The sequence below is a fragment of the chloroplast genome of Cibotium barometz (assembly GCF_041138505.1).
Source record: "Cibotium barometz chloroplast, complete genome".
Taxonomy (NCBI): Eukaryota; Viridiplantae; Streptophyta; class Polypodiopsida; order Cyatheales; family Cibotiaceae; genus Cibotium; species Cibotium barometz.
Window position 1 is genome coordinate 37,721 of NC_037893.1, and position 14,630 is coordinate 52,350.

Here is a 14,630-nt window from a genome sequence, read left to right on the forward strand (position 1 = left end):
CTCCAACCAATAATGGGTAAAAAAAAAATATTGAAAGACTATTAAAGATTGAAATACTATTCTTTTTTTTTTTTCATGTAACGTGGAATAAGCATAACCTAGAAAATAATGGAAATACTCGTAATTATGCGGCCTACGATCTACAAGGCTTGGGGTTGATTGGTCAGTAGGACACGAGAGATAAAATGATTAGGGTAAAACCCATAGGTAAGGGTGTCTTATCACTTCATTAGATAGAGAATTAACGGTTTCCTTTGCGGAGACAGGATTTGAACCCGTGACCTCAAGGTTATGAGCCTTGCGAGCTACCAAGCTGCTCTACCCCGCGTAGTTGATACCTTCAATGTAATTATTACACATTCCTTGAATAATTACATTGAACATGAGAAAAAATTGTTAATCTATAAATATCTATTTTTTTTTATTGAATAATACTTTTTTCACCAACTCGATTTTATTACTCCAGGCAGCAAACAAGTGTGTGCCATTTCGCGAGGTACGTGTCTAGATAAACCAGAGTCTCGGTAATTGGATCTGGGTCGTCCGGTTAGGGAGCATCGGTTACGGAGACGGACGGGTGCACTGTTACGCGGTAGAGATTGTAATCCCTTGGAAATCTTTATTTTTTCCTGGATTGATGAACCCTTTCTGATCTGTTGTTTCAAAGATTGACGAATGAGATCATATTCTTTCACCAATTTTTCTTTTTTTTTCTCCTTCTCAATGAGACTCTTCTTTGCCATAATCTATAGGTCAACAGGATTGGAATACTATTCTAAAATGGATTGGATCTGCAATCAAAGTTCTTATTTATCAGTTAATATAGATATAAATAAATAAATCAATTTGTTTATATCTATTAAGCCATAGATAGTTGGTCTTGCGATTGGCTCAGATGTAGGGGGTAGTGAGGGTGAGCCCGACGCATAGACGTTTCGCTAGTCGAAGAAGAGAGAGATAGAGTTATCCAAATTTACCTGATGTAGATGCTATTAGAAAAGCTGCGTAGGTAAATATGTAACCTACAGAGAAATGGGCTAGTCCCACTAATCGTGCTTGAACAATAGAAAGAGCAACTGGTTTATCCTTCCAGCGTATCACATTTGCCAAGGGTGTACGTTCGTGGGCCCAAGCTAGAGTTTCAATGAGTTCTTGCCAGTAACCGCGCCAGGAAATCAGAAACATGAATCCAGTGGCCCACACGAGATGTCCAAATAAGAACATCCATGCCCATACAGATAAACTGTTCATACCGAAGGGATTGTAGCCATTAATAAGTTGCGAAGAGTTCAACCGTAAATAATCCCTCAACCATCCCATCAAATAAGTAGAGGATTCATTAAATTGAGCAACATTACCTTGCCACAGGGTGATATGTTTCCAGTGCCAGTAGAAAGTGACCCATCCAATGGTGTTCAGCATCCAGAAAACTGCTAAATAAAAGGCATCCCAAGCTGAAATGTCGCAGGTACCACCTCTACCTGGACCGTCGCAAGGGAAACTGTAACCGAATTCTTTCTTATCTGGCATCAGCTTGGAGCCTCGCGCATCTAAAGCACCTTTCACTAAAATCAGTGTAGTTGTGTGTAGACCCAAAGCAATAGCATGGTGAACTAGAAAATCCCCAGGTCCAATCGTTAGAAATAATGAGTTACTATTGTTATTAATAGCATCCAACCAACCGGGTAACCATAAGCCCCGACCGGCATTAATTGCTGGACTATCTGCCGAGGATAGAAGTACGTCGAAACCATACAAAGCTTTACCGTGAGCAGATTGGATCCATTGAGCAAATACAGGTTCAATAAGAATCTGCTTCTCCGGAGTTCCGAAGGCTAGCATTACATCGTTATGGACGTAGAGCCCTAGAGTGTGGAACCCTAGGAATAAACTAGCCCAACTTAAATGGGCTATTATTGCTTCTTTATGTTCCAACATTCTTGCTAAGACGTTATCCTTATTTTGTTCCGGATCGTAATCTCTAATAAAGAATATAGCCCCATGCGCGAAGGCTCCTGTCATGATAAACCCGGCAATATATTGGTGATGGGTGTATAGTGCGGCTTGGGTCGTATAATCTTGTGCTATAAAAGCATAAGCAGGCAACGAATACATATGCTGCGCAACTAGGGAAGTGGTGACTCCTAAAGCGGCTAAAGCGAGTCCTAGTTGAAAATGGAGGGAGTTATTGACCGTATCATAAAGTCCTTTGTGTCCACGCCCCAATCTGCCGCCTGGAGGAATATGAGCCTCCAAAATCTCTTTCATACTATGTCCAATACCAGAGTTAGTCCTGTACGTGTGACCAGCAATAATAAACACAGCTGCAATTGCCAAATGATGATGAGCAATATCAGTTAGCCATAAACTTTGAGTTTGTGGATGAAATCCCCCCAGAAAAGTTGAAATAGCTGTTCCTGCTCCTTGGGCACTATCAAACAAGTGGTTACTGGAGTCAGGATCCTGTGCGTAAACACTCCACTGACCCGAGAAGAATGGTCCCAAGCCTTGAGGATGCGGGGTTGCGGTTAACAGATTATCCCATCTCACATGTCCACCCCTAGATTCAGGAATAGCTACATGGATCAAATGCCCCGTCCAAGCTAAAGAACTCACCCCGAAGAGTCCTGAAAGATGGTGATTGAGCCGAGATTCAGCATTTTTGAACCAGGAAATGCCCGGTTTCCATTTAGGTTGTAGGTGTAACCAGCCAGCCAGTAAGAATGAAGCGGAAATGGCTAGCAAAAAGATAGATCCAGTATAAAGATCTTGGTTGTTGCGTAGACCAATGGTGTACCACCATTGATATACACCAGAATAAGCAATATTGACTGGACCCGGAGCCCCTCCCCGAGTATAAGCTTCGACAGCTGGCTGACCGAAATGAGGATCCCAAATAGCATGAGCAATTGGCCTTACATGTAATGGGTCTCGCACCCATGCCTCGAAGTTACCCTGCCGAGCCACATGGAATAAATTCCCAGAGGTCCAGAGAAAAATTATAGCTAATTGACCGGAATGAGAAGCAAATATTTTTTGATAGAGACGCTCCTCGGTAGTATCGTCATGACTCTCAAAGTCATGCGCAGTGGCTATACCGAACCAGATACGACGAGTAGTTGGGTCTTGGGATAGACCCTGGCTGAACTTTGGAAATCTTGATGCCGTAATGTTTCTCAAATCCTCCTAGCCATTATCCCACTGCAATGATTCTCGCTAGGAAGAACGCCCATGTTGTGGCGATTCCACCCAGAAGGTAATGAGCTACTCCTACGGCACGTCCCTGTATGATACTCAGAGCCCTAGGTTGGGTAACAGGAGCAACTTTCAATTTATTATGAGCCCAAACAATAGATTCAATGAGTTCTTGCCAGTATCCGCGACCACTGAATAGGAACATTAGGCTGAAAGCCCAAACAAAATGAGCACCCAAGAATAGAAGACCATATGCGGATAACGAGGAACCATATGATTGAATGACTTGGGAAGCCTGTGCCCACAAGAAGTCACGTAGCCATCCATTAATAGTTGTTGAACTTTGCGCAAAATTTCCCCCAGTGATATGGTTCACTGCTCCCTGTTCACTTATACTACCCCGTACATCGGATTGCATCTTCCAACTGAAGTGAAATATAACTACTGAGATGGAATTGTACATCCAGAACAACCCTAAGAAAACGTGATCCCAAGCAGATACCTGGCAGGTACCTCCTCTACCGGGCCCGTCGCAAGGAAAACGAAAACCAAGATTTGCTTTATCGGGTATTAGGCGAGAGCTGCGTGCAAACAGAACACCCTTCGGTGATATTAATACAGTAACATGAATTGTAAATGCATGAATATGGTGTACCAAGAAATCTGCAGTACCTAATGGGATTGGTGCTAAAGCAACTTTGCCAGCTACTGCTACTAAGTCGCTACCCCCCCAGGTTAAGCTAGTACCTACCGCTGCATTAGGTGCGGTTGAACCAGGAGCGGAAGCATGAGTATTTTGCACCCACTGAGCGAATATGGGTTGTGACTGAATAGCGGTATCTGAAAACATATCTTGGGGACGTCCCAAAGCACTCATAGTATCGTTATGAATGTATAGGCCGAAACTATGGAAACCTAGAAAGATGCAGACCCAGTTAAGATGTGAAATTATAGCATCACGATGCCGAATGACACGATCTAACAGATTGTTATATTGAGTGGTCGGGTCATAATCCCTTACCATAAAAATAGCTGCGTGTGCAGCCGCGCCAACTACTAAGAAACCCCCGATCCACATGTGATGGGTAAACAAGGAGAGTTGTGTAGCATAATCGGTGGCTAAGTACGGATAAGGCGGCATAGCGTACATGTGATGGGCCACTATAATTGTTAAAGAGCCTAACATGGCAAGATTAATAGCTAATTGAGCATGCCATGAAGTGGTTAGAATTTCATAAAGACCCTTGTGACCCTCACCAGTGAAGGGGCCTTTATGAGCTTCTAAAATCTCTTTCGTACTATGTCCAATACCCCAATTGGTTCTATACATATGACCAGCTACCAAGAAAAGAACTGCAATGGCTAGATGGTGATGCGCGGTATCGGTCAGCCACAACCCCCCTGTTACTGGATTCAATCCCCCCCGGAAGGTTAAAAAATCGGAGTATTCTGACCAGTCAAGAGTGAAAAATGGGATTAATCCTTTTGTAAAACTAGGATACGTTTGAGCCAAAAGATCACGATTAAGAATAGATTCATGAGGAAGGGGTATTTCTTTGGGGTCAACTCCCGCATCTAATAATTGGTTAATTGGTAGCGAAACGTGTATCTGATGTCCCGCCCACGCTAGCGAACCCAACCCCAAGAGACCTGCTAGATGGTGATTCAGCATGGATTCTACATTCTGGAACCAGGCCAATTTTGGAGCAGCCTTGTGGTAATGAAACCAACCAGCAAAGAACATTAATCCTGCAAAGATTAAAGCACCGATGGCTGTGCAATAGAGCTGTAATTCATTAGTTATTCCGGAAGCTCGCCAAATTTGAAAGAATCCAGACGTTATCTGTACTCCCTGAAACCCCCCGCCCACATCCCCATTAAGTATCTCTTGACCCACTATTGGCCAAACCACCTGAGCGCTAGGCTTAACGTGAGTAGGGTCATTTAGCCATGCTTCGTAATTGGAGAAACGAGCCCCGTGAAAATACATGCCGCTCAGCCGGATGAAAATAATAGCTAGTTGACCAAAATGAGCGCTAAATATTTTACGGGATATATCCTCTAAGTCAGAGGTATGACTATCAAAATCATGAGCATCAGCATGTAGATTCCAAATCCATGTGGTGGTACTAGGACCCTTAGCCAAATTTCTCGAGAAATGTCCAGGTTGAGCCCATTTCTCAAAAGAGGTTTTCACGGGATCCTTTTCCACCATAATCTTGACTTCTGGTTCTGGTGAACGAATAGTCATCGAGACTCTCCTCTCTTCGGACGAGGGATAGCAACAACCTACCAACAGAGGATACGAAACTTCTAAGAACTAGAATTTTTACTACTAACTAGTAAAGTATTCTTTTTCCCCTTGAGTTTGGAACTGGAACAGCTGCGATAGAAGAGTTATGCGGGGCAGGCATTTAATCTTATTATTACACAATCGACTAGTGCCTCATGGACTTTGCAAAATTGATCGTTGAATAGGGGGAAGAAGCGAAGTGTGACTGAGTGAAGGTTGGGTAAGCAAGACTTTTTTTTTTCCTAATACTATTTGTTACATTTTTTTCATCTAGGTCGCTGTGCTTCTTTCACTCACTAAATAAAAAAAGAACGTCCTGTAATTTTTAACCAATTCTGTGCTTCAATGTAATTACTGGGGGAAAGTGCTATTGCTTGTTTCCAATACTCAGCAGCTTGATCGAACCAAGCTTCTGAAACCTCCGAATCTCCTTGTTGAATGGCCTGTTCCCCTCGGTCAGGATGGATAGATTCTTTCACGATCTCCTCCCTTAGAACCGAACTTGAGAGTTTCCTACCTCATACGGCTCGAACGACTACTCATTAGCCCCTTGTTTATCGAATCAAGAGAGAGAAGGGTTAATCCTGATTTGTGAAGGAGCTAAGAAAATAGTCACTGATAGGGTTTTCTAATTCCATTTGCCTCGAATAGAATCTTTTCCGTACTCCTAGTTAATAAAAAAGAATAAGATTTTTCTTTTTTTTTTTCAAAACTAACTACCCTATTCTCAATATGGATCCATTTAGATAGATTCTTCCTTTGGGATTTGATGCTACACCGTGGCCCGCTACTTCTTTTTTATTTTCCCAATCAACTCTGCTACAGAGATAAATTGTATAACTTCTTGGGTGGACCAATTTCATCGTATCGACCCAGATTTTCAATGATGAATCTTTACGGTGCTATATCCTTCGATTCAATCAATTATCCATGGGATAGTTAGGCTATGTCCCTCCCTCAAACCTGGGTTGTGCCGGGAAGGGGGTACTGGATTCCCCACAGCTTGTGACAACTTTTGTCCGAAAGTCTGTTTGTGGGAAGCCCTTTTCGTTGGTTGAATAGTTACAAACTGGAAGATCCTAAGGTATAGATAATCGCACGTAGTGACGGATCACAGCCATATTATTAAGAGCTTGTGGCAGAAAAGAATTCCGCTCCAATGCTTGAAAATAGTATTCCAAAGCTTTCGCATGTTTCCCATTACTAGTATGAGTAAGACCTATATTATGAAGTATGTAACTCCGATCGTAAGAATCAATCTCTAAACGCATAGCTTTGTAGTAATTTTATGAAGCTTCTGCATATTCTCCTTCAGATTGGGCTGACATCCGTTACGGTTGCTAATGCAAATAGGCTCCGCTCCAAAACCGTACGTGAGATTCCCATCTCATACGGCTCCTCCCACCTGATGCACGGCGGGATAATAGTATTTGAAATAGTCTAACTATTTCTATTCCTAACCTATAGTTAAGTGGGGGCTAGTGTCTCCCGAAACTAATGTCTAACCATCCTTCTTGCAAAGAATTTTTTTTTTTATTGAGACAATTATGTCACCCCAATTTGGTACTATAAATAAACTCTTTGACAATTTCTTCGTTCCCAACGCTTTGTATTTTGCGGGGATTAATCACCTCGACAATCTTCGATGATTCTAAGGGCATCCAAAACACAAACGGGATGGCTGTTTGTTGTCCCAATCACTATCGATAGTTGCCACCACTTGAAAATTGTCGGAAAGGTGCGATACGTGGCGAAACTGAAATTTAACGAAGCCTTTGTATTGTCGATTCCTACACGTGGCGCCCCCCCCCCCTCCCTTATGCTTTTGCCCATGAAACCACTCATCACATATCATTTCATAGGTTTAACCTTTTGCTTGATACCAAGATCCAAGAGAAATTGGAGCTGTAGCATCCGAGGCTGCATCAATCGTGGATACGCGACCGAAGGACTTGCTTCCCAATCAAAACACACCTTCACCAAATGTGGGTCTATTGAGACTGGAACCCCCTCAATTCATTCTGAATAAAGCCGAATTGATTCCCCTCGCGAATCGCACCATCCCTATAATATGTAGAAGCTTCCCTTTCTCTCTTAGTGGTCGGTAGAATTTGTAACAAAATATCTGCTATAATTGTGAAAGTTTTGTCAATAGAATTGTCATTTCTCTGAGATCTAGGCATAATCAATTCTAATTTTTTTTTTCTCTCTCACATTCCACTTATTATTAGATTAATCGAGGTTACAAAAAAAGGGATATATTTGATAATACGGAAAGTAAAGAGTAATAAAGCCATAAGGCACATTGTACATCTCTTTAATGTTTATGTACCTCATTTTTTTTCAATCAAATAGGAGAATGAAACGGAATAAAAGGATTCCATGGAATAAGCAGCTCTGTACTAAACAACTATTTATCAGATATAGAAAGGGCGTCCAGGCTCGTAGGAAATCCATCAACAGCTTGGATCTATTCCTCCTCCAATGAAACCTATTCCATATTGTTTCATCAAAACCTACTCATTTATAGGGATCGAGGATGTATGAAAATATTTTCAGAATACCTAAAGATCTATGTGTCAAATCTCGTTATTCTTTTTATCCCAATCTTGAAGATTAATCCTCGTTTTTAATAACTGGTGAATCTTAAATCTATATATCAAAAATTATTTCTTTCTAATTTTCATTGACTACTAACTTGTCATTTTGCTACCTAAATCTCTAAAATATGTGAAAGTATTTGAGTAATCAAATCCCACAGGAAGGGTGACCGAGCGGTTTAAGGTGTAGCACCGGAAATGCTAAGTAGGCTTTTGTTTACCGAGGGTTCGAATCCCTCTCCTTCCTCTCCGTATTTTGTAGTTTTATATCTCTGTATATCCCTCTCTTTTTTCTTCGATTGCCATATCTTGGTAAGTTGCTAATTCATCAGAAACCTGAGATTAGTCTAGAACAACAGTTTCTAATAATATTGGAGGAACGTTTGATAACGGTAAGGGATCCTAGGTTCAGTCTATTGAAAATCTATTGGTAATAGAATCATTTGTTGTTTGAAATCACCCGTATTGGCGGCTCGGAATATTGTATGATGCGTCGATTTAATCTGTTTGAAACTAAAAAATACTAAAGTCCAATATTATTGGGGATTGGTTTTTGCCAAAAGAAATGAATCAGATATATCGGAAAGATTTCTTAATCTTTGTTTTTTTTTTTTAAGTAATCTATCTGTTACTTATTATTTTGAGTAGATTGCCTAAGAATCCTTGTTACAAGGATTCTCAAATCAAATTATTTTATTAAGTTAAGTAATTACTCAATAAATCCTAAATCACCTAGGGTTAAGCTTTGCGAGAATAATACTCGACAACTAATAATTCATTTATATTCAAATCGATAGATTCCCGATTGGCAATCCGATTCACCAACCCCTTTGGCCTGTTGCCTTCCAATAGAGAAAGAGTTAAATGATCTGGTATTTCGTCCCCTCGAGAAGACTCATTAATGCCGCTCCTCAGTACATTAGAGGAAGTTGGTCGATTCCGGACAGTAATAATATCTTTCGGTTTACAGCGGTAGCTTGGTACATCCACAATACGGTCGTTTACTACGATGTGTCTATGATTAACTAATTGTCTAGCTGCAGGAATAGTCGAAGCCATACCTGAATGAAAAATAATATTATCTAAACGCATTTCAAGTAATTGCAGTGGTACTTGGCCTGTCGAACCCTTAGTTTTTCTAGCAATACGAACATATCTAAGTAATTAGCGTTCTGTTAATCCATAATTAAAACGTAATCTCTGTTTGGCCTCCAAACGCACGCAAAATTGAGAGATTTTTCTCGAAGTGGATTGATCAGCAGCAACTCGAGTTTCTCCCGGATTGGATGCTTTACCTGTAAGCCCGGGTAAATCCTTTAGACGACGTATCACTTTCAAACGAGGTCCTCGGTAGCGAGACGTAAAAACTCCTTTTCTGTAAACGTTTCATAAATGAAAATAAGATTTTCAGGGATTGGTATGAAAATACCATTTATAAAAAAATATTCAATCAATTTCAGTAACGATTAGTATTTGTGACAATCATAACATATGAATGAGAACTCACAAATACTCAATTTGTCATCAACTCTTAAAAAGAAGAAGAGGGGGGGGGGAGGGGGTTGGTAAACAAACACTCAATAGTGGACCATGATTTGTATCGAACGAAGACCCTGTAGCATACCCATTCATATAATGAAATTGATCAGAAATAAAAATTGACTAGATTGGATATTGTATTGCCTCAATCGGTACATTCATGTATAATTCTGCTGATAGATGTCTGATAGGTGAGCAAGGTGTAACCGAGAAGCGGAATCTAATTAGATTCCATTACTAAACGAGTATCTATTCTTTCTAGATCAATGGAATTATGTTCCTCTTTTTTGACTCAAAAAAGAAAAATAAGAAATGCTCGAGGATGTAATAAAGTAAGAGATTCCGACGCATAATCAAAGGATACGTTTCTGCCCCATCATACCTCTAGACTGATAGAGGGGTTATGGCCCGGTTGGAATAAAAGACGCAGTAGTAGATAGCATATCGAAAACTTCTAGTCAATTGTATATTTGTTGTTTCAGTTTGTTGGGGCCCAAAGGGGGGGATATGGCGGAATGGTAGACGCTGCGGACTCAATCAGATTGAGCCTAGGTATGGAAACGTACCGAGTGACAGCTCCCAGATTCAGGGGAACCTAGGATTATTTTGCGGGCAATCCTGAGCCAAATCTCATCTCATCTAAATTTTAGATGACGAAACGAGATAGGTACAGAGACTCGACGGGGGCTATTCTAACGAACAATCTATTAATTCTTATTTCTAAAGTAACTGAATATGTAACTGCTCCATATGGGTGATCGAACGAGATAAAGCACAGGAATATGGGACGAAGAAAGGAAAAAAAAGCTTTTTCTAGTTGGATAAGGATCGAACGCGACCCCAGTTGTCGGTTTAAAATTGACATTCGTTCGCAGGATCACACCAATAATTTCAATTTATCAAATTATAGATATATAGATTCTATTACTCCTAACTCTCATATCTCTTTTCTACCTGTTACAGTGCCTGTCTCCCGTAGTATTCTAATGAATACTACTTGACAAATAGTAGCAATTAATAATCTTATCGTGGATAAAGATAGAGTCCCATTCTACACGGTTACTAGAAGTAGCAATGCAAATTGTGGTAGAAAGAAAATCCGTTGGTCTTTATAGGACCGTGAGGGTTCAAGTCCCTCTATCCCCAACAGAACAGGGTATAATCTCCAATCTATATATAGATTATTCAGATCCATATGGTTTTCTCACTTCTTCGAACTAGAGGAGGGGGTAGCAAATCTTATATCTTTGACTCATAGCTCGATCAATTTGGATTAATACCATATCCTTTTGAAAGCAGTTTAACATCTTATTTGAGTATTGATCACAAATGAACCACTCACCAAGCCTAAAAGACTATTTGAGTGGTTCATTTGAAAACTCAATAAAATATTGAACAACAATAATATTGTTTTACCAAGGTTATTTATTGGTTCAGTTCAATTGGGCAGAGATAGATCGAAGAGAAAAGATATCCGTCTCATTTGAATTTGAGGCATCTCCGTAGAGACGTTGGCCGGGATAGCTCAGTCGGTAGAGCAGAGGACTGAAAATCCTCGTGTCACCAGTTCAAGCCTGGTTCCTGGCATACAAATAGAATAGAAAATAGTTTGATCCGATAACATGAAAGATATTAGTCTATGAAGAGACTAATAAAATGGAAAATGGATGAGGGGCCGGATACAGAAGTATCTTGAAGAATTGACGGATCATTCGGGCTTTGCTTGGTAAACATTAAGCAATCTTAATAAGAATTGAATGAGAATGATTAATAGGAGGATGATTCTTTCAACTAAGTGCCTTGCGTTTCTACGTAACCTGATAGGCATCCTGTAACTCATAAAAGTTGGGTACAACATAATCTTTGCGCAAAGGCCATCCGATCCAGCTCTCAGGCATCAATATACGCTTAAGGTGTGGGTGACCCTGATGAGTGATTCCCAACATATCATAAGATTCCCGTTCCTGGAAGTCAGAACTTTTCCAAACCCAATAAACCGATGGGATCCTGGGGTTTTCTCTGGGAACGAAGATCTTTATACATACTTCTTCGGGTTGATCCGCCTCATCTTGCATCTGCGTGAGATGATACACGCTGACTAAGGGTCCTCCCGGTGTCGCATCATAAGCACATTGGGAACGCAGATAATTGAAACCACACACATATGGAGCAACAGCTACAGACAGCCACTCCTCTGCTTTGACCTGTAAGGTCTCGACACCCCTATAATCATAACCTAAAGGTCTATGGGCGAACCTGTGCCTAGTTGACCAAGCAGATAATCGACCCTGCGTCTCGGTATTGAACTCATTTCTATCAATAGTATTCATATTGGTTAATACCTTTTTTTCTTTCTACCTATAAACTAGATTTACTCATCGGTTTCTGATATTGATTCTTCAAACTTGTCTTTAATATTCTCCGAACCTCCCGAAAAAAGATTTAACAGGGATTTTGTGCGCCGATTAGCTATTTGTTGATTATATTCACCAGTATGAATATTGGGTACGAAACGGAGTCGGTGATTTAGACTAAAATATTTATTTCGAGTGTGACGAGAAGTTTGATCCGTATAGTTTTCCCGAGCCATTTTCTTGCGAAGTTTCGTCACAGCATCAATAATAGCTTCAGGCTTGGGCGGGCAACCCGGTAAATAAATGTCCACGGGAATTAATTTGTCTACCCCGCGAACGGTACTATAGGAATCTGTACTAAACATGCCTCCTGTAATGGTGCAAGCTCCCATAGCAATTACATATTTTGGTTCGGGCATTTGTTCGTATAGTCTTACCAGGGACGGGGCCATTTTCATGGTTATCGTACCGGCTGTCACAATAAGGTCCGCCTGTCTGGGACTGGATCTGGGTACTAGACCATATCGGTCGAAGTCGAATCGCGAACCGATTAGCGAGGCAAATTCGATGAAGCAGCAGCTAGTGCCGTATAGGAGTGGCCACAAACTAGATAGTCTGGACCAATTGGAAAAATCATTAATGTTAGCTAAAAGAATTGAATTTGATGCGCCCTGGTCGGGGAACAAAGACTCTATTGAATTGATAAATAGATTTTCCCGAGGGTCAACTCTGCTTTTGCTTCTCTCACTTGAATATTCGGGAATTGAGACCATTCCAATGCTCCTTTTCGCCATGCATGAACCGAACCAACTATTAGTATAAGTATAAGGATGATCACTTCAATGAAGGCGAATAGACCCAATTCCTTGAAACCTATAGCCCAAGGATAGAGAGAGACTGTCTCGACGTCGGAGATTGCAAATACCGAAGCAAACATGTAATAACGGATCTGGAATCGAATCCAGGTATTTCCCTTTGGTTCAATACCCGACTCGTAACTTGCCAATTTCTCTGGTCCCTTGCGGGTGGGGGCGATAAATCCGGAAATCGAAAACGCTAAATAGGGAATAGATATAGATACTAGTAGAAAAATCCAGAAAGAATCATGTTTATGGAGCAGAAACATTCACATACTCCTTTCGGTTTGAAAGTTCTCATCTTGCTATACCACAATAGGTGTAACACGTATAGGTTTTTTGGGGAAGTGAAGTAAGGTTCATCAATCCTTTGATGTCGGTAGTTATCTAATTGAAAAAGGTAATAAAAAAATGTCAGATATTCTTATTCTATTATGAATGTTAGAATACTGATTCTCTCTGAGTGGCCGTCTATCCATCTTACCGACCCAGTTAATGAAACAGACTAAATAATCAACATACCTTTTTTAAATCTATTAGTATTTTTTTTTATTCCAATTAATAAATTAGTTTGGCAAATTGAATCTAGGAATGTAATGATTCGGATTCAACGTAACTTGAGTATACTGTAACCCCAGGAATGGGCTGTTTTCACAGGTTAGGGCTATACGGATTCGAACCGTAGACATTCTCGGTCATGCAGATCGGAACATATAAAGAATATTATTCAACTGCTTAACGAACCCAACATGCCGCTTTCGCGGCATTGGGCTCTCTTACCAACTGTTCTCCCATTTCAGTTGGGATGAACGAACAATTGCTGATGTACCAACCTTTGTTCCACCAAATAAGATGGTTCCGTGTGCTCGACTAATTCAGTCTAAATTTTTTAGACTTTTATCTTTATTTTTTAGATAAAATAATAAAGATGAAGCAATCCCGAAGTATCTTTAGAAGGTTAATGGCGTTGACACAGGTTTGCTGCACAGATCCACTTCGTAATATCGAATATTCTCTGTCGCTTGGAAAGAATATACGATACTCTTTACACCCGAAAGTTCGTAAGACGAGGAAGAGATCTTGTTGGGGTCCCCGCGCCGTCCCCACCATCTATAGCATTGGATAGATCACCATCCACCATATCAACTCTTTTAAAATTGACCTTTTTCTGATCAATTTATCTGTCATGCTACTGTTCTTTCGCATCTCTCAGTGAGGTAAGACAGAAATCCATCATGCAGGATCCTGCGCGAATCGGTTGAGTCTCGATAAACCCTTCTAAAAAGAAAATCATCGGCGCACGTGTAAACGAGGCGCTCTACCGCTGAGCTATAGCCCTTGATCAGTTTGATCATACAATACCCATTGTATCACTATCAACTTATTCTTGTCAAGCCAGATAACCAATTGCAAATAATAATAATTTATGTTTCAAACAAATGAAATCAAATATTTCTCCATGGAACATGTAGTTGTTTCTAAATCTCCCGCTGAGTATAATACATATAGATGGAACAGAGTCGTGTAAGGAGTAGTAACAGCCTACTTGACTCAGCGGTTAGAGTATCGCTTTCATACGGCGAGAGTCATTGGTTCGAATCCAATAGTAGGTAAAACTTATTAGATACCATGATTTTTGGATTGATATCTAATAAGTTCTACAGATATTTAATAGCTATCTATATATCTATATATATAGATATATAGATAAAAACCCCGTAGTACCATGATACTATGATGATACTATGATGAGACTAGCAAGTCACTCAATACATTCTGTATTACATTGTAT

At 40.3% G+C, this 14,630-nt stretch overlaps 8 protein-coding genes and 6 non-coding genes across 14 annotated transcripts, besides 1 other annotated feature; 4 read left to right on the forward strand and 10 right to left on the reverse strand. All coding sequences in view use genetic code 11, as the record gives it.

Moving 5' to 3' along the window:
• Window positions 1-14,630: part of a sequence feature (large single copy region; LSC) that runs on past both edges of the window.
• Window positions 254-328, reverse strand: trnfM-CAU. The gene has a single exon. It is a non-coding gene; the product is annotated as a tRNA-Thr (tRNA).
• On the reverse strand, window positions 441-743 carry rps14 (ribosomal protein S14). Its single transcript has one exon. The coding sequence runs from the start codon at window positions 741-743 to the stop codon at window positions 441-443; it is 303 nt and encodes a 100-aa protein (YP_009490482.1).
• On the reverse strand, window positions 964-3,168 carry psaB (photosystem I P700 apoprotein A2). Its single transcript is given in 1 exon segment — window positions 964-3,168. A coding segment is annotated over 1 exon segment (2,205 nt).
• psaA (photosystem I P700 apoprotein A1) lies at window positions 3,194-5,446 on the reverse strand. Its single transcript has one exon. It carries the CDS (start codon window positions 5,444-5,446, stop codon window positions 3,194-3,196), a length of 2,253 nt encoding a protein of 750 aa, YP_009490484.1.
• On the reverse strand, window positions 5,778-7,671 carry ycf3 (photosystem I assembly protein ycf3). The gene is given in 3 exon segments: window positions 5,785-5,943; window positions 6,589-6,818; window positions 7,548-7,671. Coding segments are annotated over 3 exon segments (513 nt in total).
• On the forward strand, window positions 8,249-8,335 carry trnS-GGA. The gene has a single exon. It is a non-coding gene; the product is annotated as a tRNA-Ser (tRNA).
• Window positions 8,827-9,450, reverse strand: rps4 (ribosomal protein S4). Its single transcript is given in 1 exon segment — window positions 8,827-9,450. A coding segment is annotated over 1 exon segment (624 nt).
• On the forward strand, window positions 10,129-10,773 carry trnL-CAA. The gene is made up of 2 exons: window positions 10,129-10,162; window positions 10,722-10,773. It is a non-coding gene; the product is annotated as a tRNA-Leu (tRNA).
• trnF-GAA lies at window positions 11,142-11,214 on the forward strand. Its single transcript has one exon. It is a non-coding gene; the product is annotated as a tRNA-Phe (tRNA).
• On the reverse strand, window positions 11,436-11,957 carry ndhJ (NADH-plastoquinone oxidoreductase subunit J). Its single transcript has one exon. The coding sequence runs from the start codon at window positions 11,955-11,957 to the stop codon at window positions 11,436-11,438; it is 522 nt and encodes a 173-aa protein (YP_009490487.1).
• On the reverse strand, window positions 11,999-12,754 carry ndhK (NADH-plastoquinone oxidoreductase subunit K). Its single transcript has one exon. It carries the CDS (start codon window positions 12,752-12,754, stop codon window positions 11,999-12,001), a length of 756 nt encoding a protein of 251 aa, YP_009490488.1.
• Window positions 12,673-13,107, reverse strand: ndhC (NADH-plastoquinone oxidoreductase subunit 3). The gene has a single exon. The coding sequence runs from the start codon at window positions 13,105-13,107 to the stop codon at window positions 12,673-12,675; it is 435 nt and encodes a 144-aa protein (YP_009490489.1).
• trnV-UAC lies at window positions 13,498-14,177 on the reverse strand. The gene is made up of 2 exons: window positions 14,141-14,177; window positions 13,498-13,532 (listed from the first exon to the last, which is right to left on the reverse strand). It is a non-coding gene; the product is annotated as a tRNA-Val (tRNA).
• Window positions 14,379-14,451, forward strand: trnM-CAU. Its single transcript has one exon. It is a non-coding gene; the product is annotated as a tRNA-Met (tRNA).